Genomic DNA, 24,084 nt, shown 5'->3' on the forward strand with positions numbered 1-24,084 from the left:
GATTTTATTTTTCTTTTGCACAAGGATACAAATGGACAGTCCCGCTTTCATAACGTTACTACCGTTTTTCTAAATGCCGAACCTCAGCTCGGCATTAATCCTCAAAGGCAATTGACATTTCCTTAAGTATGATTTAATTGTGCATTCAATTTACTCTGTGACAAACAAAAATTGCCTACAAAAGGATGTCTAATGTTATGTTTATTCGAGGCGGAGCCAAAGGAACCAAGTAAACAATACATGCAGGTTAGCTAATATCAATTACCCTTTGTTCTGTCCCCGTATTACGCCCCAACCTGCCCACACATAGTTACCGGAATTGTCAATTCTACTCAAAGTGGTTACTTTTAGTATTGCCAATTTGGTGTTTTAATGGCAAACTCCAAGATATACATATGTATAGCGGGTTTGACAACTAAGCTCAATTATGGGCTTGAGTTAACATTGTTGTAATGGAAAATGTCGTGTGTTGGTTTGAGAGTCATTCCATAACAACAATGAACCCGTTACTTGCAAATACTGCACGCCAGCAAATTCCAAAATCGTGGCTGTTTTAGTGTTGCATCGAAAAATTGTCGTTTTGACATTTAAAAAAGATATATATCAGTTATATTTTTTTTTCCAAATTAATCTATCAAATCTATTTTATAAACAGATTAACACCAATTTCACAATATGCACACATTTTCAACCCTAATCGGGGTGAAATTTTATAAAATCAAGACATTTCTCGTGTAAAAAGTTTAATTTCCATTTTCATAAATAATGTAGTTGAAAAAGTGATTCTTAGAAAAAGTTGGCATTTTTAAGACCATTTGGCATTTTTCTGTGATTTATTTGGCATATTTTGCAAAATGAATCTGACCATCCAAGTTACTTGTCAAAGGAATGGTAAATTTTAATGCATCTTATGTTATGGGCATACTTGAGAGGGAAATCCCTGTGTTTTTAGGGGAAAGGTGGGGAGGGAGGCGATGACAATATTGGGGTCAGGATTATTGCTTCCGGGATTAACTACGAACAATCGAATGACGTATATAGAGGTACATTGTTATGAAGAAGTCACTAAGGCCAGTTAGCCTTCGTTTCTAACTGCACTTGACATTTTGTGTTCACTGTGAAAAATCACCTGTCTGTATGTAAAGTGAGAGGGTGGGGTTTCCAAAAAAAAAAAAAAAAAGATACGAGCAAAACAAAAATTGGCCAGTATTTTGTCTCAGACAGCGAAACGAAGAGATTAATTAATTCTTGTTGTTGGAGGATATAACTTGGAAAATTCGGAAAGGGGCATTACTTAATGAACGATAACAATACTATGTGTTAGGTATTCTATCGCCTGAAGGGAAAAGATATTAATATTATAGGTAAGTCACTTTACCTTATTTAATGAGTTATCTTATGTGTTGCAAACTGTTTACCATAAAAGCTATTGCTGGATGGTGTTTATCCACTAATACAATATTCAATTGACCAATCGAACACGATGGCCGCATTGATTGATGCCCAGTATATAGATCTATTTAAAAACAGTAAACACGTTAATAAAATTGCTTTGGCTGAAAGGCTAAGATTAAAACTGAGGTACGATTATAAATCTATATCTATCAAATAATTACTACTCTCAGCTATTTCAGGGTCCCCTAGCTGCAGTTGAATTTTGTTTCTCCCTTTGTCCACACAGCAGTGACGCTCGGTCGGTTATATTTGGCGAGTAAAGCTGTGCAATGGACCAGCGTCCTGTTTAAAGGATAGCAAGTAATTGTTACTATCCAGGGACTGCTGGTAATAATGGGCAGGGTGGGCAAATACCAGCCTGTTTTTTCAAGTTATATGCTGTATTACCAGGTCCGAAATAATCAAATCTAAATTAGATAATTTCAAAAGTTACTACTTAAAATTGATACTTTGTACTGAAATCAATTTGTGTGTATTTTTGATAGATTGCGAATCACCATGCATCCCGTAATACATAAACCAGGATACGCTCCTGTTCTTTTTATCACCCCCCCCCCCCCCCCCCCCCCAACCACTCCACTCCACTCCGCCCACATCGTCATCTCATCGTCACGTCGCCTGACGGTGATTTTGCTGTCTGGCCTCTCTAGTACTAGGTCGGGCTAATTCAAATGAGCCCACCTTATTAACCAGTGTACACTAAATAGAGATTTTGGCAAACGAACTTTTTCTTATTTATTGCCTTACTTGTGCTGGGAAGGTTCCAGTATTGAATTAAATTTATTAATTTACTAATATTATATCAATTTAGTATTAGTTTGTGTTGTTTTAATATATTTGTTTATCCATTTAAATTATTTCTTTTTTTTCCCCTCGTTTTCTTTAGTGTTTCTCAAAACTCATTTATTTAAATTGTTTTCTTATTTGTTTGTTGTTGTTGTTGTTGTTTTTTGTTGTTGTTTTTTGTTTTGTTTTTTAACAAATTAATTTGTTAATTCTTTTTTTTTTTATTATTCTTAAAGTAATTACCGCTGTATTTTTATTGCCAGACTAAATATTTTTGCAAAACAATGTAATTTTCTATTGTATTCCCTCTAATAAAACAAAACACTTTTATTCAAAAGTCACGACTAAATAAATATATAAAATACAACCACCATTTTGGTTTTCTCAACAATTGAATTAGTATACGAGAAATACTCTTCGAGTAAGGAGATAGTTGAATTCTAAGTTATAGAGGAAATACGGAAGGGTGGGCAGATTCCGTACTTGCCCGTCCTGAAGCTAATACATACATAAGATGGTTCGCGATGAAGAGGCGGGAAGCAAGGGATTGGTTGGGTAAGGAGCAAAGATAACACGGTAATTATTGTGACGAAAGTCAAACGAATACATGAGGAGAGATTGGTAACATTATTTTGTCTTAATTATATTGTATGAAGTATTGGCGAAAGCCTAATATTAAATAAACGTTGTTTTTGTTTGTCTTATTTTGACTATGGAACTGATACTGATACTTGTCATAGCAGACCTGCCTACTTTAGATAGGAAAATAAAAATCGTAGTTTTCAGGGCTAATAAAATCGTAGATATTTTAACTACCCTTTAAAAAAATCACCGGAATTTTCGTCTGTTTTGATAGATATCAAATTTTTAAAAACGAGAAAAAATAATTGGAAACGTAATAATGATGGTGATGGTGGTATAGTGGTAGCGGTGGTGGTAGTAGTAATGATGATGGTAATATTATTATTATTATTATTATTATTATTATTATTATTATTATTATTATTATTATTATTATTATTATTATTATTATTATTATTAATATTATTATTATTATTATTATTATTATTATTATTATTATTATTATTATTATTATTATTATTATTATTATTATTATTATTATTATTATTATTATTATTATTATTATTATTATTATTATTATTATCATTGTTATTATTATTGTACGTATTGGTGGTATTAATATTGTTGTATTTTTTTTTGGTGGTTATTAATGGTATCAGTTTATTGTTTGGTCCCATTTGCCATTATTTTCCACTTTCATGTATGTGGTCATCAAATTGTATGATTAATTGGCGAAAGCCTAAGATTGAATAAATTTTGTAATATCGTATGGTAACCATCATTGTCGACGACATCGTCGTTGTCATCATAATCATCATCATCATCATCATCATCATCATCATCATCATCATTAACAACAACAACAACAATATTAACAACAAGTACAACAATAGAAATAAAAACAATATCAACATCACCATACAATTTCCGTCATCGTCTCCACAACTATCATTCTAACCAACAGCACCACCAAAACCACTACCATAATTACCCCTCACCGCCTCGTCTTCCTCCTCCTCCTCCACCACCACCACCACCGCTACCACTATTCCAACCACTACCACCACCGGCACAATCATTCTGACCACCAAGACAGCAGTAAAAATTATGCAATTTGAGCTCTGAATGAAACTCGAGTCATATCGCTGTTGTTGCTTCTCCATGAAAACTTTAAGGTTACTACGTACTACTGAAAACCAGAAATATGTAAAAGCAATATTAATATCGCCGTTGAGGGATTAAAGCATCTCTTTAATTTTCGAGTGAAGGAAATGGACTTGTATTGTCAAGGTGTTGTCGCATTATGTCTCGTCGCTTTATTTTTTAGTTGTATTCTCTTTCGTGATTCATTTTTGATTACGTTTGGAAGAATTAAAATCTACTGGTATTGTCATTTCATTGTGAATGTGATTATTGGTGGTTGAAATATTTTTTGTTTAAAGGCGAAAAAAAAATCAAAAAAAAATTTTATTAAAAAAAAACAAAAAAATAAAAAATAAAAAATATATATCATATATATATATATATATATATATATATATATATATATATATATATATATATATATATATATATATATATATATATATGACCGAATCCTCTTTGCCCAACCACTGTAAATAGGCTAGAACCGCCACTGTTACTATCCGTTTAATACGACAGAAGTCGGGAAAATACCGCCCTCGTGGACCTGATGACTCTGAATATCTAATTAGCTACAAAGTTACAATTGTTTCAAAATTCGTAGTTTAAGACAATCACCTCACGCACTGACAATGTAAATAAAGAACGTAAAATGAGATATGTAACGACGTGTCATTCCGTTGCGCATCTCCGCAAAAGAAAAGCTATGTGCGGCTATGTGGTCTAGTGGTATGACTCTCGTCTTTGGATCGGAAGGTCCAAGGTTCCAGACTCGCTTTGAGGACGCATCGTTGAGTCTTTGGAAAAGGCTCTTAACTCACATTCTTTCACAGCACTCATGTGTAAAATTGCTGTTGGCTAGGGACCCATTGCAAAGCGCTTTGAGTACATATATTGGATATTGCCCTATATAGATGTCCTATTTTAAGCTAGTTTTTACGATATCTGTTCTTTGATTAAACTAATTCCCTCCCGATGAATTTACTGACCTGAGGCACGGTAAATGAGCGACCCTAATCGAACTTATATTATGTTACGTACGCGATCCAACTTTATATAATGTCATTTAGGTCATGTTTGGGTACTATGTATACCGTCGGGAGATTTTTCAGCATTCTAGATTATCATTTTAAAGGGAATTAATACACAAATTAAATATCTAAAAATGTGCACCTCTCCAAAAGTCAATGTTGCCTTTTTTTAAATAAATCAATTTTATTAAAGAACCGAACTAAAATTTTAATCAGTTTTTAAACGGGAGATGCGACACAAGACTTAATTTAGAAACCTCCCAGGATTTTCGGCCTGATGCCTAGTGCCGACCGAGAGGCAATAGACTTTATCAATATCTCTCATTACTCGGGAATGTTAAAGATACATTCTAGAGTTATTTGATATACCACATTATATAGACAGGACCAAAATTGAACATACCAGTTAATTATGAGAAGATTTAATATTTATTTCGGATATCCCAGTTTTGACGTTGCCCGAATACATAGATTTTTTTTTCAATTAAAACACAGAAATGTGACGTTTTATATTAAGTTTTTAAACGCTGTTCTTGGATTTGTGCAATTAATCACCGGTAATTTCTAATTAGATTGTTTTCAATAAATTGAGCGTCACATCTCAGGCTCAATATTTCGACTTCCACGATTACAACACAATTACTTCGCCAATAGATGGTCGATAAACACAACAACACATTATTGTGTCGTACTCTAAAAAGAAAAAAAACAACTCTTACTTGAAATTTTGGCCAGAAAACTCTCCCTTTAAAAATCGATCGATTAACATGACTCTCATCCTGCCAAAAACTCTGAAACCTGGGACTTCGCGATGTCACAACAGTCGCAACAGTTGTCAGAATAAAACTAACATACTTCAAAATATGCGAGTTGCGGGCGTTAATGGAAAGATACATACAACAGATTGGTTTATGTGATACTAAAGGGAAGAAAACAAACAACATTATCTCCATAATGATGCAAAACGTATGTCAATAGCTCGATAACAAAACAGACGACAAGGTTTTAAACAAAGGCATACGAAAAACAATACTATACAAGTTAGGAGTCGGGGACCTTACCATGGACAATAAACTGCATATTAATGTTATCAACAATCAAAATCATTTATTTGCGGACAAATCAATGTGATACAGAAGATTGCCGATCAATTGGACGACTCAAATCCTATATCATATTTCACCATGTTGCTTATATGATGTGGTGGTCTTAATTTCCGCACGCTGTATGAAGCCTTTACAGAGCGGAAATGGAGTTTACAGATTCAAATGCGAAACTCTTTATGAAATATTATATCTATAAAGACTCATTAATCGAGTAACCCCAGTGGTGTAAGTGTAAATATCAACTCATTTTCACGAAAGGCAAAGATAAAGATTAAGCTACAATTTCCATGGGCTATTTACAATTGACGATTCTTGGGTTATATTGAAAGAATCTTGAAGCTACATTTTTTTTGCTTTATTCAAAATATCTTACTTAACAGACGTGCACATATTATGTATTTACGAGTCTGATAACCGAACGCAATTACGAGCTTGTAAAGGACAATAATATGTTGCGTCGATTTGAGAGTAGTTTGTAATAATATCTGATTGGAAAGTGTGTGTGTGTGTGTGGGGGGGGGGGTGTCTAAGTGGACTCATTGCACTGACAGAATGACTTTTTTCATATATCGATGAATTAAGATGACAGTAAACTTGTAAAAAACTTTTTAACACTGAGATTTCTTGTGTAAGAGAGTTAGCTTACAGCAAGTGGGTTTAATGAGTTCACGGTGCTTGCTATCAGTTAAACTTGGTCATATTGAGTACTAGAAAATTACTTTCTTTGATCGGTGTTACTTGGTATTTGGGGATAAAAGCATTAAATTATAGTTGGTATTTATTATTTAGGCGTACAGCATTGTTTGGGCGTACGATATTATTTGGGCGTACCATATTTGTTATTTGGGCGTACGGATTATTTGGGCGCACGACTTTTGATTATTTGGGCGTAAAAACTGACCTTTGGTGAAAGGAATTGTGGGACAGTTTACAATAGGAAATTGTTTCTGTTCTGGACTCGACATTCGATTCTGCATTCTACTTTTGGATTCTAGACTATTCTGCATTCTACTTGACTATGAGCTGCATTTTCCTAGTGTGCTGCATGTTCTATCATCCTACTAAGAATCTTTATTTTACAGACTTAGAGATATTCCACGTATATTGAAAATGGTTACTTAGGCAAAATGACTTTACATTTGGACTGATTTTACGGATTTGGAATTCATGAAACTGATTCAACTATGGCCATGCTATTTGATTTGGATTTTGAATTTATCACAACAAATAAACCAGTAAGAAATGAATCTTGGAATCTGGACTTTTATTTGAATGTCTTGATGTTGTACATTTATTTATTATCACTGGCCCTTGAACTCTTTAGTCATTATTAACATCTACAACACAACGCAAAGGAATATCATTACCATCTATCAAAAAGCCACTATACGATCATATGCCATTACATATGTGTGCAACTACATCACACTCGGAAGCGAGGACGAGAGACGCATGCGCACAACCAACATGACGTTCTCTCTCTAATAACTTTTCCGCCAGTGACGTCACAGACTATGGGTGACGTCCAATCAAGGGACGCTACTCTTCCGCTAATCTCATTCCCTATTATTGCAGAGCGGGCTGGAATTCGACACGCCAGAATCCAGCTAGTACTGTAAAATATTTTAATGAGCTTTTAAATAGCGCAATATCCACTAAACGTGCTCAAACCGCTTTACAAATGGTCCCTGATCAACAGCATCAAGTAACATGTAGAACGAGACATGACGCCTGTTAGGTGATATTATAAATGTTTTTCCGACAAAGACAAAGCTGTTTACTGCTAGGTACTCATTTTACACCTGAATATGGTGAGAAAATGTGAGTAAAGAGCCTTTTCCAAGGACTCAACTATGCGCCGAGCGAGGCTCGATCCCATGACCTTCCGATCCGAAAGCGAGTGTCATACCACTAGACCACATAGCTGCACAAAACTGTCCAGTCTGACATGCTACAATGTGTGGAATGGAAATTTAATCGTCGATCTGGGCTTTTTTTCAGTAATGTATTTATGTTTTCATTGTTTCTTGTTGTTGACTGAAGAAGGGGTTTGAGCCCGAAACGTTCCGTGTTTGATATTTTATTATTTTTTTAAGCTGTTATATTCATTTTTGAAAATTACCTTTCACAGTCCACAGCTTCTAGCAGCTTTGTATCGCTTTGAATTACAAATTTGAGTCCATTGCATATAACATAGAGCCAGATGTATCCACGGCGAAGGAATTTTAATGGCAACGATTGTAAACATTTGAAATATGCGGCGAGGAGTTAATTGTCTCGATTTACCTCTTGATCACCCGAGGCCATGTATTGTTTATCCCAATACACACATGAGCTTAGCCATGTCCTTTGTTTTTATATGTCAACGACGTCCCCCTTTCACCGAAAAGAGGTGTCCATACAAACATTAAATTAAAACCCACATTTCCCTGATGAATAGCCGAAAAATTGAACCAAGTGCACATCATCGTCATGGTATTTACAAAAGGCCACGTGATTTTTATGATATTAACATGATTTTTTTTTCAAAATGTCACCACTCAAACTACTGCCATTTTTTTTAGGATAAAAGAATCAAAATAGCAATTTTAGGATTATCATATTTTTAATAACCCAAAAAACTTGAGCATCTTTAGAGAGTAATAATCACTTTATAAGTGTGCAAAGCTCTTTACATGAGATCCCTGGCCAACAGCAACACTTAAACATAAAGGACGAGACATGACGCCTGTTGTTAGGAAATATTGCAAGTGAGCAGACATCCCACCTACCAATCGACCACCTACACCACAAATGTTATCCGTAGCTTCACAAACAAATTAAATAAGAGTGAACACGATGCTGAAATAAAAGTCATGGTCAATGATATGACGCTTTGGTGATATTAGATGCTTTGTTGAGAAGAATGGAAATGGTGTCTCAGATCGTAGCCATCGATAACTTATAGCCTGACACTAGAACCCTCCAAGACTTATAGTTTGACATCATTTTATAGATAGTATGCAGATGACGTCACTCAGGCCTTTGTTATTGTTTTTGCCATCCGCGTTTGTGAGTTGTTCTCACTAAACTGTATTAACCAGACTATGAAAGTTCATGGTTACACAGAGTTTGTGTGTTGGTCCGTTATACTTCCGGATGGCAATGTTGTGAACTCCTTGGCCAAGCGCATTCTATCTATAGCGTTTTGTGAGTTGTTGTAAGTAGTGCTCAAGGAAAAAAGTGATTCCATTTGTTGAACTATTGAATACAACTCACGATTTATTTTCTTTTGTGGCCAAAGACTTGTCTTTTGAGGTCATTTTTTGGTCAGTGTCAGGCTATAAGTTTACGATGGTTACGCTACACCACCCAGAAAGATTTCACAACAATGGGGGGAAAAGCTGCATCAACTATTGTACTGGTTCTCATGTTCGAGCACTGCGTGAAATATGAATATCACTTTGTATTGTTTGTTTTGTTTTATTTATTCCTTATTATTGCTATGCGTTGAGGTAAACTACTCACTATATCCGCCAGGTAGATTAAACAAACCAACAGACAAAACTGTGTGTAACCTTTAGCGTTTATAGTCTGATCGTTATAATTTAGTGAGAACTAATCACTAACAGGCAGTCTTAAAAAGATAATAAAGGGCTGAGTCCCTTCCATAAAATCGGGGAAGCCTCAATAAAATAGGGACGGAAAGTCATGACATCAAACCCTCTACTCTTTTGGTTCCTAAATGTATGTAACCAGACCTATTAATAATGAATAGGTTACATAAAGGTGACATAACTATTTGAGTAGCAGGGTGTATAGGCAGATTCTTGGGATTACGGGACGCAAAATAGCAATGATGGATGATCTTTATTGACGACCAGATTTTATTTAGACTAGAAATTAGATACCATCAATCTGAAACCAGTAGATCAATTACGCAAGGTATGTATCCAATCCTCCGGAAGAATGGTTTTAGACATCCAATGAAATAGGAACCAGTTTTTTGACACTCTTTTCTTCCCTATTGCTTTCTATTACTGTGTTGTGATATAGAAGAGACAGAAAGGCAAGAAAGCTTTTGTATGAATGACGGTGTGTATGAGTGTGTTTGTGTATGTGTGTATATATTGTGGGTACGTGCGTGTGTCTATGTGTGTGTCTGTGTTTATGTGTGTAAGTGTGTGTGTGTGTCTGTGTGTGTGTGAGAGAGAGAGAGAGAGAGAGAGAGAGAGAGAGAGAGAGAGAGAGAATGGAGAGAATGAAAGAAAGAATGAGAGCGATGAGGAAAAAAAAGATAAAGAAGTGAAAGAATGAAATATATATATATATATATATATATATATATATATATATATATATATATATATGAGAGAGAGAGAGAGAGAGAGAGAGAGAGAGAGAGAGAGAGAGAGAGAGAGGAGAATCTGCGTTCTACATCTTTTCTATGTTAATGACCCCCCCCCCCCCCCCCACCCCAACATTCTCAAGCAAGGACCTGCTGACATAGCTCATATACTTTAATTGTGTTAATCGTTGAATGTAAAAATAAAAACGCAAATCATGTGTCTTCAGTTTAGCCAATTCACGTACTATCTACAAATCGTAGGTGAATTAGAAAGAATCCGAAAATCTCCAGCTCGTACTTCCATATAAACTGTTCATTGTGTGTGTTCAGTGTGTGTGTGTGTGTGTGTGTGTGTGTGTGTGTGCTTGTGTGTGTGCTTGTGTGTGTGTGTGTGAATGATTATGTTTCAGCCAAAGTAAATTTGTAATATAAGCGCTCAGAGTCTGGTATCTCGGAGTTATAGCGCTATATAAGTTTTCAGCATTATTATTATTATTATTCATTGCAGCTTTTTTTTATTTTGGCCAATAATGTTGATAATGAGTAAAATCATATTTGATAAGGGACAAAGTGCTAGTACCAGAGTTTGTTTTTGATTTGTTTGTCTTTTTATTCCTGTGGATATAAATATTAGAAAATGACATGCTGAAACTGTTTCGAAAAACATTTTCCAATTAGATACCCATTTTAAAAGCAAATCAAATCATTTTACAAGTTGGAATTTCAGAATTCTTTGATTTTGATCGACGCTCCAGTATTTGTAGGTCCCATCCTTTAGAACCACTAGGCCCATAGAGCCGGAGTTTATCCCGGTTTCTATAGCGTAAAACGGACAATAGCAATTGCTTGCTATCCTTTTGATAGGGCGCTAGTCTATTGCAAAGTACTTTCTGTCAGATCTAACATATCCAGCTACCCAATCACTGATGGGTGGACAGGGGGTCAGAATAAAATTCTCGACCGCACCCGGAATCGATCTCGGCCCTTTTGAGTGTGAAGCAGTGCTCTACCAATTGGGCTATTGGGACACATTTCATGTTGACTTTATGGGCTTTGGGGAGGGAATAAAATTACTCCCCAACCAAACGTTCGGTGTAGCCATCATAGCCGTTAGATGTTCCATATTTGCATCGTTTCGGCATTTTGAAAGTCTGATTGAGCCCTTTTTCTTGGTAAGCAGCAGAGAGAGAATTTAAAACTGTTTGACAGACTATTTCGTCTTCAGAAATAAAAAGTCAAGTGGACAGCACGGGCTAAATGGCAAAGAATATTCTGATTGGTTAATGCTTAATGATGATGGGGGGGGGGGGGGGGGGGGGGGGGGGGGGGTTGTCATTGCTGTTGTTGATGATGATGATGATGATGATGATGATGATGATGATTATAATGATAATAATAATAATAATAATAATAATAATAATAATAATAATAATAATAATAATATGATAATAATAATAATAATAAGAATAAGAATAAGAATAATAATAATAAGAATAATAATAATAATATAATAATAATAAGAATAATAATAATAATAATAATAATGATAATAATAATAATAATAATAATAATAATAATAATAATAATAATAATAATAATAATAATAATAATAATAACAATAATAGTTCATCCCGGTTTCTGTCGCGTTTGAAAGCTAAAATTGCTTGATATACCTTTGCTAGAATGCTCATTTATTGCAGAGTCCATTTCGTCCGATCTATCCTCACCAGTCACTGCCAATATGGACAGAAGGGCCATAAAATGCCCGCTGCACCACGGACTGATATCGGTCCGTTTCCTTGTGAGGCGAGTGCTCTACCAACTGAGCTATAGGGATCTCCGACGTTGACTGTAATTGTAATCTGCAGTTAGATTTAAAAGGCAATTTGTTTGGACACTTCTTGTTTCACCACTCTCTTTTCCAAATTGCAATTTATTTAAGGGCGAAAAAAGGTATATGTAAACCGTTTTCTATCTAAATAGGTAAAGTGAATGAGCAAAGTTCATCTCGTCGTTTGTCCATAGCATTAGTGAAGGGAAAACCCCAAAACGTCCACATCATTTGTCTTTGTGTATTGATTATGGCACTTACAGTGAACTTCATTGGGTTTTGTTTGTTTCTGTTTTTTTTTTTGTAGTTTTTTTTTTTTTTTTTGGGGGGGGGTATTTTTTTGTTTTTGTTAGTTTTTTAATTTCTTTTTGTTGTGTTGTTTGTTTGTTTGTTTTGTTTTGTTGTTATGGTTTTTGTTTGTTTGTTTTGTGTGTGTGTGTGTGGTTTTTGTTTTGTTTTTTTGTTTTTTGTTGTTTTGTTTTGTTTTTTTTTTTTTTGGGGGGGGGGGGGGGGGGGGGGGGTTGTCATTGCTGTTGTTCGTTTTCAGTTAGGTTTAATTTTACCACACAAAACAAGGCGACGTTAATATTAGTGTACAGGTAGTTCTTTAGAGCCATAAGGACCTTGGAACCCGAATTTACCCCTTTTGTAGACGCTAATCTATCCCAAAGTACTTTCTATCAGACCTAGCTACCCTTATACAGCTTAGTGTACAAGGGGGGTGGGAGTGGGGTGGGGGGGGGGATAAGAGAGCTATTCCTACTTCATTTAAACCGATACCAGTACATTTGCTTGTGAATCGATTGCTCTAACAATGAGCGACCGTGACCCCTACATTTATATTTATAACCTTATGTTAATAGCCACCCATTGATCGAACATATATAGGCTAATTATATTAAGGCCCCTGTTAATAGGATATAGGATTTTGAAACGAATTTTCTCTACGATTTATATATATAGTTGGATTTTTCAGTCATAATGAAAAATTGACAAAGTAGATTGTCCTCCCATATATATATATATATATATATATATATATATATATATATATACAATGATTGAGCGAAATGGTAGGACAATCTACTTTGTCAATTTTTCCTTATGACTGGAAAATCCGACTACTTCAATTTACTTGGTATGTCTCCTTCATAATGAAAAGGATTTTAAAAGATAGCCATTGTCCATTTTTTTTAAAGAAATAACTTCCTATTAATGTGGTATTATATATATTTGATAATACCATTATGTACGTCGCTTTGTGACTCACTGATAAACCACGCTCTTTCTTTGTGATAATATTTGAACCTACAAAAGACAATAATTGTTAATTTACCCGGTCAAGCCAATGTCAATAAAACTGATTCAGACTGCATGTAAATACTACTCTAATTATTGATTGCCCATTGGTCACGAGAAAATCACATATTCAAACGTGGTAGGTTAAGCATGGAGAAAGCCCAAATCAATAGTTATATCATTTATATAATTATTGTGGTTCGTGAAATAGCTTTGTGTATTCACACTCTCAGAAAATGATCACCCTCTTTAATTTGCAAATATCTTATCAGATCCATGTTCCACATCACTGAGTTAGAAAAACGAGCACTTTAAAGAGGGCTTCGTACTTTTCCCACCTACAGTGTGTTCAAACGGTGGCAGATAATGCATTATGATCGATTCCTCGATTACTCGACATAATTCATGTGACATATAAGTCTCAATGGTCATTAAAATCAATCATTACTACAAAATTTGTTTCAATCTCTTTCCTTCTAAACTATAGAGATTATAGATTCGTGCTGCGTAGTTTTTCCATGCAAAAACTAGAACCAGGTTTATCAAAAGTTTATTATAACACTTTTCAACACATTAAAACCTCGTATGCAATTTCGATATCGACAAGATAAAAACAAGATAAAAATCCAAATATCTGCATCGACATTGGATCTGTGACTGTGACCTAATAATCCAAAAAGCGAGTGACCACAACAACCATCAATTAGCCTATGCATTTAACGCTTACGTCGACTTGCACATATAAGCAAGTATGATAACCAAATGCAATTATGACCTTGGTTTAACATTGTTATTATGGACAATATTTTGCGTTGGTTTGTGAGTATTTCTTCCATTAAAACCATAAACCCATAACACGTTGAGTAATCATACCTCAAATTAGTACAAGTCTGCTTAAGCCATTATTTTTTTAGCTTTAAATTTCGTAATTCATATTTTAGGCATTTGATATCACGTTTAAATATATTTCAATAAGATGGCGGAAATAGATATATTACGTTTTAACAGTATCGGTAGTCATTTTAAAAAAAAAAAACATTTACTTTTGTTTACATTTAATTTAAAGATTTTTGTACTTACAATAAAGATTCAAAGGATGATGTGATAGAGGAGTGTTACAAATGTTTGCTGTTAGAGAGGGATTGTACACGTATATAAGATCAGCTTCCCCGAAAAATATTGAAATGGTTTCAAAACTGGCCCTGCGATAGAAATCAAGAATTTGTCATTGGTAGACACTCGAGGAATATATGCAACGTCGTTTCTAGGGTACAAGTAACAATGCTCGTGCTCTTATTTTTCTTGATATGTAGAAATGACCTGGGAGACAACGTATCTCAGCAAACAAAACGAAAAATGTTCACCAATGACAGGCTGTTTAGAGAATACTTCCATATGAACAAAATATTGAAATGGGACACAAAAGTAGACAAAATGCTGGGTTTTCTGCGAAGGAATATCCATCAATGTCAAAAAAAAACAGCAATCTACAGACATACATTACATTTGTTAGACTGGTATTATAATATGCTCGTGCAGCTTGAGGTCCTCATTCGCAGAAGGACATAAACATGATCAAGAAAGTTTGAAGAGCAGCTGTACGATTTGTGACAGGCTGCACATCGAAAGTACTGGGATGCATAACATCGAAATTTCATCTGGAGGCCCCTTAAGATATCCGAATATATTTCAGAACTCTCTCAGCAACTCAACCGATCAGCAGTTATTCAGATCCCAGACTCAAATACAACACAGGAGGAAGCATAGCATCAAAATACACACATCCTTCTGTTGGACATCGGTGTGTTTCTTCACCCTTTGTTTCGACGTCAGCAATGAGTAATATTGAAAAGAAAATATTATAATTATAAAAAGTAAGCTCTTTTGCATTTCAACGGACGTCGTTCACAATGCACTTACCCTGCCATCGACTGTAGTTCGTCTGAAAGTTTGGCAGCATATCACGATTAAGCTTTCAATACTCCTTAGAATTTAACCTCCAAAAATATCTAATTTCAATTAATTGACTTGATTTAACGGATTGCACAGTAAATGCAACCAGGATAGAGCAAAGTACTCCGGACCGACGGTAGGGTTCCGTTGGATTCATAGCTTTTGTGGAATAAGAGTTGCCAATAGTCATGTTTTTATCAATATTTTAAATCCGGGGATTCTGCATTATGTCTTCGCTGAATTTAAGATATGGTTGAATCCGACTTTCGTTATGTCCGAGGTCCATTGGTAATCTAATCTTGAATCTTGATTTAAAGAAATGAATGCCTCGAGAAACATTTTACATGGATATTAGGGTCCATGTAACTCATCAGGTATAGCAATGGACTCGTGTGTTAATAGGCCTGGTTCAACTTCACGTTACGTCAGGGCTTCTCATTCCAATGAGCAATGATTAAATGGTTCTGGTAATATAAAATAAATATTGACATTAAAATTTATATAGCACATCCATGATTTGCCATCCCCAATCCCTTTCACAATGTTTTATTTATTTCCCCAGATAAAACCCTACTTTTATTTCATACAGTACCAATCTCCCGTTAGGCATCTTTTTATACTAAAACTGTCTATGGTCCTGTACTCATTCATACCCTGATTGAATGGGCTAATGTGTGTGAAGTGCCTTATCCAAGGACATAATTTAGGGACCATGATATATGCTTTGTCAGAAAGTACTCTGAAATAGATGAGTGCCTAATTCAGAGAGTAACATGTACCTTGATTTTCTACGGCAGAGTTAAGGACTTGATGACTTTAAACATCTGTTGTATTACAGATACTGGGTTTTGCTAGATAACTGAAGCGATGAATAGGAATTGATATTATGCGTTTACATGAGAGAAATTCCATGAACTAAGTTAGTGATTAATGTGAGTCACATATCTTTTCCTTTCCTCAGAAAACAAGAATATTCCACACAAAACAGTGAACTATGATTCAATTAGGGATTACTGCACTCTTATTTCACTTCAGCTGCCTGTAAGTATGGATAACATTATATTCCCCCCCCCCCCCCCCCAAAAAAAAAGCGAGCTTTAAAATAGCACAATATCCACTAAACGTGCTCAAAGCGTTTTACAAGGGTACCCTGGTGTGGCGGGTTGTGTGTTATTGTTGTGGGATCGAGTCCAACCGATAGCTCAATGGTCTGGATTCGAACTAGTATGCGCGCTATGGCTCTCGTTACCAGCTGCACCACTCAACCTATATCACAAACGGCTCAGGTTTAATCTAGGGGAGATCAAGAATTGCCTTAGGATCCCTTATAACTTAATTGTATTAATAACAAGTGAGTAAAGACAATAGTAACGCCCAATGCAATAATAACAATTCTATACATAAAGTTTAATTAGATTGTTACAGGAAAAGATAGAAAGAATAAGTATTTATTTAATATCAGGAAGAATAGCTCTAATTGAATGGATCTAATTTATTATTTATTTATCTATTGTTTTATTAATCGATTCATTTATGATTGATCGAGTAAGTTAGTTTTAATCACTTGTGTCCGTGGAAAATACATTTGAAAATGGTATAAGCCCGTTTGGCTTATCTTTATCCCGCCGGCTTGCTTGACTGAGGCAAATGTATCAGCTAGTTCCAGGGTTGGCGCCTGCTTTGCAGAGTTTTCTGGACATCACAACAGTGTGTTGTAGTTAGGCTGACATCAGGGTTTTACCGCTGTTCAGGGACTGGGATGCAGGGATTCGGCACAACTGGGTGCTCCAAGGACACGGAAAAGGACCAGGACAATGGCCAGGACCTTCAATTTAAGAGTTGAAACAACAAGGTCTTAGAGCCAATCGAGTTTGTCTTTCGCCACCGAATCGTCCTTGAGCGACACATCACAATAGCCTTTATTTGCCGACAAAGGCAAGGAGAAGCAGTAACTTCATGATAATGGTAGTTAGTGTATGTTTTAAACATAACTGACAGTCGAGCTATCTTACATGATGAGAATTTAACAGGGTTGTGTCCCTGGTATTTCTTTATTTATTTTTATTAATTATAATTGAGGTTATGATGTGTGGCCGGCGATTGGCGGTGGGGTACAGACATTCAAGCAATATACATATTGAATATAAATGAAATAATAACATAGATCATAAACAACTGTTAACTATAAAATAAGATACATATAGATATAGTTTTGTACAGGTATTCCAACTTACGAACATCCATGGAATAGCACAATTAAAATATATATACAAACTATAATAGTAATGCTAGATTAAATTGAATTCACAGTAATATCTCGTTCCACTTTGAATGTTAACCAATAATTCATTTTACCTCCAGCCGAGATAGACAAACTTTTACAAGTTTGAAATTGGAGAGATAGCTCTTTTCTCTTGGGCTTCTTAGCGTGTGTGTGATTAGATTCAGATATGAATTTTGTTTTGTGAAATGAAAATAGCCAATCAGAAGAATCTTCCTGTTTTAGATAGCCAATGATATCCAGATGCTTTGGTAAGAAAGAATAACGGAGAATTACCGGAGAGCCTAGGACAGTAATTGCAATTTAGCTACTCTTGAACGAGACAAGACCTCAGGGCCTAGGGACGTTGGAGACTTGTTTGGGAAAGGTAATTAGCAGGAGGCATGAATACAATGGGCAGACAATTTGAACAGGTAAATAAGCCTTAAGCTGAAAGTGAGTGTTCCGTTATACAATGGAAATGTTTACCACCTAACGACCAAAATTTCCGTTAGAAAGATTTGGAGCTTTATTGGAGAAAGACTGTCCATGTTTGGTTATCTTACTGGAGGAGTTAATCAATTATATGTCTCGTCCACTAGGTTTGAAGTGGTTTTGAAACGAGACGCTGACGAATGATAAAGAAACCACGCAGTGAAAGAAAATCGCTCGTCACACCTGGCCAACAGCAACACTTAACTGTTAGTCGATATTTTTTTCTCGGAGAGAGACAACGCTGTTAACGATCAGGTACTCATTTTACACTTGAGTACGGTAAGAGAATGTAAGTAAAGATCCTTTTCCAAGGACTCAACGATGCGCCGAGCGGGGCTCGAACGCAGGACCTTCAAATCCGAAAGCGAGTGGCATACCACAAGACCACATAGTGGCACAACGATGTCCAATTCTGGAACCAACGGCCTCAAACCTGTTTTATGTCGAGATTAACCCAACGCTGAAAATTGAATTTAATGTAATAATATATTTACAGAATATTTAATAATAATAATAATAATAATAATAATAATAATAATAATAATAATAATAATAATAATAATAATAATAATAATAATGATAATAATAATAATAATAATAATAATAATAATAATAATAATAATAATAATAATAATAATAATAATAATAATAATATTAATGATGATGATAATAATGATAATAATAATAATAATAATAATAATAATAATAATAATAATAATAATAATAATAATAATAATAATAATAATAATATCAATAATAATAATAATAATAATAATAACAATAATAATAATAATAATAATAATGATGATGATGATGATGATGATGATGATGATGATGATGATGATGATGATGTTGATGATAATAATAATAATAATAATAATAATAATAATAATAATACAGAAAATTTGAATTAAATTCGTCTGTCGGAGAAAACGCAATTTGTACATGCGCCATTAAAAACTCACGTTTTCTGCTTTGGATCCTATAAGGTTTATATTCAGTTCTCTTTTCAGCTGATTCCTCTCGACATAACATATAAGTGACATTTGCTCACTTTAATTATACTTATAAATTATATATAATGTTATTATACTATAAAAATACTGTGAATATCTATTGGTTTTGGAATACATAATGATTTTAGCATACACTATAGTCTGTATAATCTTTCATTCCAAAGCACTGTGCCGACATTATGAAGCTTGCACTTACAAATAACGTGAAATAAAATACGATTATTCCTATACGGTGCGATAGGTCACATTAAAAATCTTTTTTTTTTAAATCAAGGTCAGAGACCCCAAAAAGTAAAAAAATAAAGAAAATACGATAACGCTTTAATCCTTTGTGCACGTCGATTTGAGATTATTCAACGTCTGACCGTAGCCTTTGTCTGACAGTGAACCAAAATTGCGTCAAAAGATTGGGCCGCAGTTAATCCCGGTTTTTATAGCTTGAAACGGACAATAGCAATTTCTTATCATCCTTTTGATATGACGCTAGTTTATCGCTTAAAACTATCCGCCAGCTATAACAGACTTAGCTACTGTACTAAACTTAGCTATCGGGACCGCCGTAAACCTGGATGAACTCCGCTTTTTGGTCCTTATTCCTCTAACTCTAAGTGACTACTTCAGACTAATGCTGTATCATTTTATATCTTACAATATATTTCTTTCTTCTAGCGTTGGAGTCGCTTCATCGGGCGTCTTCATTCCTTTTGGCCATGTATTTACCAAAGTTCACAGCTCATGCCCAACTACAGAGGAGCGCTACAAGAATCTCTTTGTGAGTTCCTCGTCGATTTATTCACTGCAAACCAATAGACAGTTCCAAGAGACGTACAAAATCGGAAAGGTACGGGAGAGATTTCCTTTCCCAGGGACGTGCAACAAGAGAAATGAATACAGTCTGAATACTTTAACTACGTGTGACGTAGGCAATCATGGCGGGAGAAGATCCAGGGCAGTTGCTCCTTGCTGTGAAACGTAAGTTGGATTTGGTCCAACTAAACTTTACTCTCTTCATCCAATCTCTTTAAACTTTGTTTATTATCTCTCTCCAACTTCCGCTTAAAATTCCCTTTACCCTGGTTTCCAGAAAAAAAACATATCTCTCTCTCTCTCTCTCTCTCTCTCTCTCTCTCTCTCTCTCTCTCTCTCTCTCTCTCTGTCTATCTCTCTCTGTCTATCTGTCTCTCTCTGTCTATCTGTCTCTCTCTGTCTCTCTCTCTCTCTGTCTATCTCTCTCTGTTTATCTGTCTCTCTCTGTCTATCTGTCTCTCTCTGTCTCTCTCTCTCTCTCTCTCTCCATCTATATATATATATATATATATATATATATATATATATATATATATATATATATATACAATGACGTTTTTTTTATAAACAATAGCTCTCAACTTTTGTATCCCTTCTAGTACATGTTACGAGGAGGTAACTTCCTAAACTGCTTAGTCACATCCAGATGGAAAATGAATTACCACTTTCATGAAATCTTCTGGGCATCTTCTGACCAGAGAAAAATTGAAATTTTCCAATACTCACAGTATTTTCAATAAAAAATAAATAAATAAATAAAAATAAAATTCCCTTTATTCATCCCATAGGGGGAAATTTGTCTCTATGGTCTATTCCAAGGGAAGATTGGAATAACCAAGGCGACAGCCGCAGTGCAGCGCCGCAAATTGAGCTAAGGCGAGGTGACTTGTTCAAGGCCACATAACACAATTGCGGGTGATCGAACTCAGTGCCTTTCGGGTACGAAGCAAAGACCGAACCGTTGAGCCACGTTGGCCCTCAAATGAGGCAAACAAAATAGAGTTTTTTTTTTCCTCTGAAATTACTAAATAAATGCCCCAAAACTGCAGTTTTTTTTTCTTAATGAATAAAATACGACTTAGCAGTTATTGACAGTCATCTCTTCATTTATTTTATTATCATCTTTGTTATCATCTAATGACAGAGAACTTAGTATCTCGATACCTCATACAGTGACCTCATTATACTCTGGCAAGCCGTCTGAAGTTGTCCATTTAGACTCATCATACCAACTTCTCCACGAGGCAAGGTGCTCCACGTAAGTCTCATGAAAATATCATCCAATGTCTCAAGACGGCATTTTTTTTCTAACCAATTAACTGCCGTACTCTAGAAAAAGAAACATGTATTTAAAAGTTTAGCTAGAAATCTCGTCCTCCAAACATTGATCGATTTAAATGACTCTAAACTTGGTAAAAACTCTCAAACCTGGGACTTCCTTTTTAAATAGCTCGATATATAAAGGACGAGTTATCTGACCAAACTTTTGAATGCATGTTTTATTCTAAAGTACGGCAGTTAACTGGTAAATTCTGAAAAATGAATTTAAAGTTTTAAAATAAAAAATATGAAAAGTGGATTAATTTTATGAGTAGAATATAATTTCATAAAGTGCTGGTAGCTGTGGACTGTAAAAAGTATTCTGTATAATAATGAAAATAAATAATAGCTTTAAAAAAAACAGAACAGAATACCAAACACGGAACATTTTGGGCTCAATACCTTTTGTCAGCCAATAAAAAAATCAGTATAAACGCTAATATATCTCTTATAATACTGTAGCAAAAGAATTTCTGCAAGACAAATTGCGCTGTATGACGTGATAAATAACAATATGAAATTGAATGTAAGCTTCAATTTAATTACGAAAACAGATAGAATGGACGCTTCGGGTTTCCCCTTTATCAACAAACAGGACGAATGAAATACTATACTACAGATGAATGAGATGATGTGGTAGTGGCGTTGTTAAGATTAATAAACTGTATGACGTGGAAATTTAGCCTGGTGATATAGTTCGTCGTGATGTAACAGTGATAATTATATATTTATTTGTTTATTTATTCTTTGGGGTTTTTTTTAACTTCATTCATTCATTAATTTATTCGTTCATTCATTCATTCAAATATCTGCTTATTTATCATATCAAATATCCATTCTCTCTTTACACCATCCCCCTACCCTTGTCATTTCAGTCCGAACTCTCTGTGTTCCACTGGGAAATGTCAGCTTGCCTATCGCATACAGTGGGTTCTGGTGGAACAAAATGGAGACCAGTCTTTCGTGCCAGTCAGCGTGGGTAACCATTGCTACTGCACCTATCAGTGAACAAGACTTTGAAAGAGAACAATGATTGATTGCTACGATGAGAAAGGATATGAATATGATTTAGCAATTTCAATTCGCAGTTTTGCTTTTTCCTTTTTTTTCTTTTCTTTTCGCCTTGGTGTGGGCGGGAGGGAGGGGGTAGTTAAACGATTTTGGGACATTTTAGGACCATATATATATAATTATTTGTTTAGAATCTTCAACAGTTGCTGCATCGAAATAGTCACTTGGTTTTTGAAAGCCACACGCAGTTCGACCAAAGATTTAATGACCAAAGTTCTAATTCGGCCCTATTAATACTAATTTCTAATCAGATATTGCTGACACAATTTGACACAAATTACAAAACGTGTTTCAATCAGAATTATTGTTCGATATTTTTAATTTTGGAAAAGAGCTGAATTTTAAATAAAAGATAGTCATTTTAAAAAATCAAATTAAGAGATGCAATATTCGTGTTTTTCTGATTCATTATTGTGTGAGTGACCAGTCGAAATGCCGCTTCACCAAAATTTGTCAGATTTTATTAGTGATTCTAACAATTAGATAACACCGCAAAACAATTGTTTCTTTAGCGACAGTAACTTACTTATAAATCTAATTACGCAAATTGTCATGGCCTCGTTGTTGTAATGAAATCAAGGTCAAACTGAAACAAAATATTTTCCAATTAAATAATGTCATAACAAGCCCATAATTTCAATCAGTTATCAGACCTGTAAATTTGTACACGTAGTGCTTTAGCCTTTAGGCAACAAGATGATTTCTGTTGTTATGAAGTGATTGTACAAAATGGAAGCATCACCTTGCTTACAGTCAGTCTGAAATGAAACTAATCTACTCCGAGTTGCTTTTGTAACCAAAAATACAAAGGCATAAATAAAATCTGACACTCTAAATTCGGAAAGATTGGGGGGGGGGGGGGGGGGGGGTGGATCGAGCGACTGATGTTTTCCTGAATTATTGTTAATTTTTGGAATGTCTTCAGGACGAGGGCAATTGAGGAAGACATTGAAGTTAATAATGTTCATTTCGTTTGTATTGAGTTACTTAAAGATATGATTCTTGGTTTAATGGTGATTTGATTGTGCCAGAATGTTAAATATTTTAGATACCTGAGTAGGCCTGATTTATTATCAATAGAAATAATCCATTACTTCTGTTTGTTTGTTTTTTCAAAACGAAGGTCTCAATTATCTGTAAAATAATAGTACAAATCCTTTATTACTAATATTATTACTACTCGGACTAACAAACTTCTTCTCCAAACATTATCGACCTTGTGCTTCTTTGATTTGCATACAAATAGTTATTTTGTTGTTAATTTTTTACTAATCTTTATCATCCCAAAAATCACGGACATTAATAATCACAGGGTTTTTATTGAGGGTTTTTGGTAACAATTTGGTATTATTCCAAACACAATGGTTCAATTCTGCCGTAATCCGGAAAAAAACGCGTTCTTAAAATCTTGGCCAGAAAACTCGGTTCTTCAAATATCGCTCGATTAAAATGACCCTCATCTTGACAAAAACTCTCAAACCTGGGACTTCCGTTATGTCCCAAGTTTGAAAGTTTTTTTTTTGAAAAATGAGAATAATTTTTATCGATCGATACTTGAAGGACGAGTACTTTAGCCAAAATATTAAATACGTGTTGGGGCTG

The 24,084-nt window shown here is 34.8% G+C and overlaps 1 protein-coding gene across 1 annotated transcript; it reads left to right on the plus strand.

The window, feature by feature from the left end:
- The first annotated feature begins 1,076 nt into the window (after positions 1 to 1,076).
- On the plus strand, positions 1,077 to 22,527 carry LOC144963661 (uncharacterized). The gene is made up of 5 exons (XM_078897618.1): positions 1,077 to 1,364; positions 16,475 to 16,554; positions 19,954 to 20,256; positions 21,236 to 21,349; positions 22,287 to 22,527. The coding sequence occupies exons 2-5, from the start codon at positions 16,508 to 16,510 to the stop codon at positions 22,417 to 22,419; spliced, it is 597 nt and encodes a 198-aa protein (XP_078753744.1). The 5' UTR covers positions 1,077 to 1,364; positions 16,475 to 16,507; the 3' UTR covers positions 22,420 to 22,527.
- Positions 22,528 to 24,084: the final 1,557 nt, after the last annotated feature.

The sequence above is a fragment of the Berghia stephanieae genome, chromosome 2, assembly GCF_034508935.2.
Source record: "Berghia stephanieae isolate SIO BIC M18660-M18661 chromosome 2, UCSD_Bste_1.3, whole genome shotgun sequence".
In the NCBI taxonomy this organism is placed as follows: Eukaryota; Metazoa; Mollusca; class Gastropoda; order Nudibranchia; family Aeolidiidae; genus Berghia; species Berghia stephanieae.

What these genes read in the sequence shown, in the direction of transcription:
- LOC144963661 (XM_078897618.1), top strand. Translation starts at nt 16,508, where the DNA reads ATGATTCAATTAGGGATTACTGCACTCTTATTTCACTTCAGCTGCCT. An exon ending in TTATTTCACTTCAGCTGCCT is followed by an intron (nt 16,555 to 19,953) that starts GTAAGTATGGAT and finishes TCTTTCTTCTAG; the next exon opens with CGTTGGAGTCGCTTCATCGG. An exon ending in GTTGCTCCTTGCTGTGAAAC is followed by an intron (nt 20,257 to 21,235) that starts GTAAGTTGGATT and finishes ATCTAATGACAG; the next exon opens with AGAACTTAGTATCTCGATAC.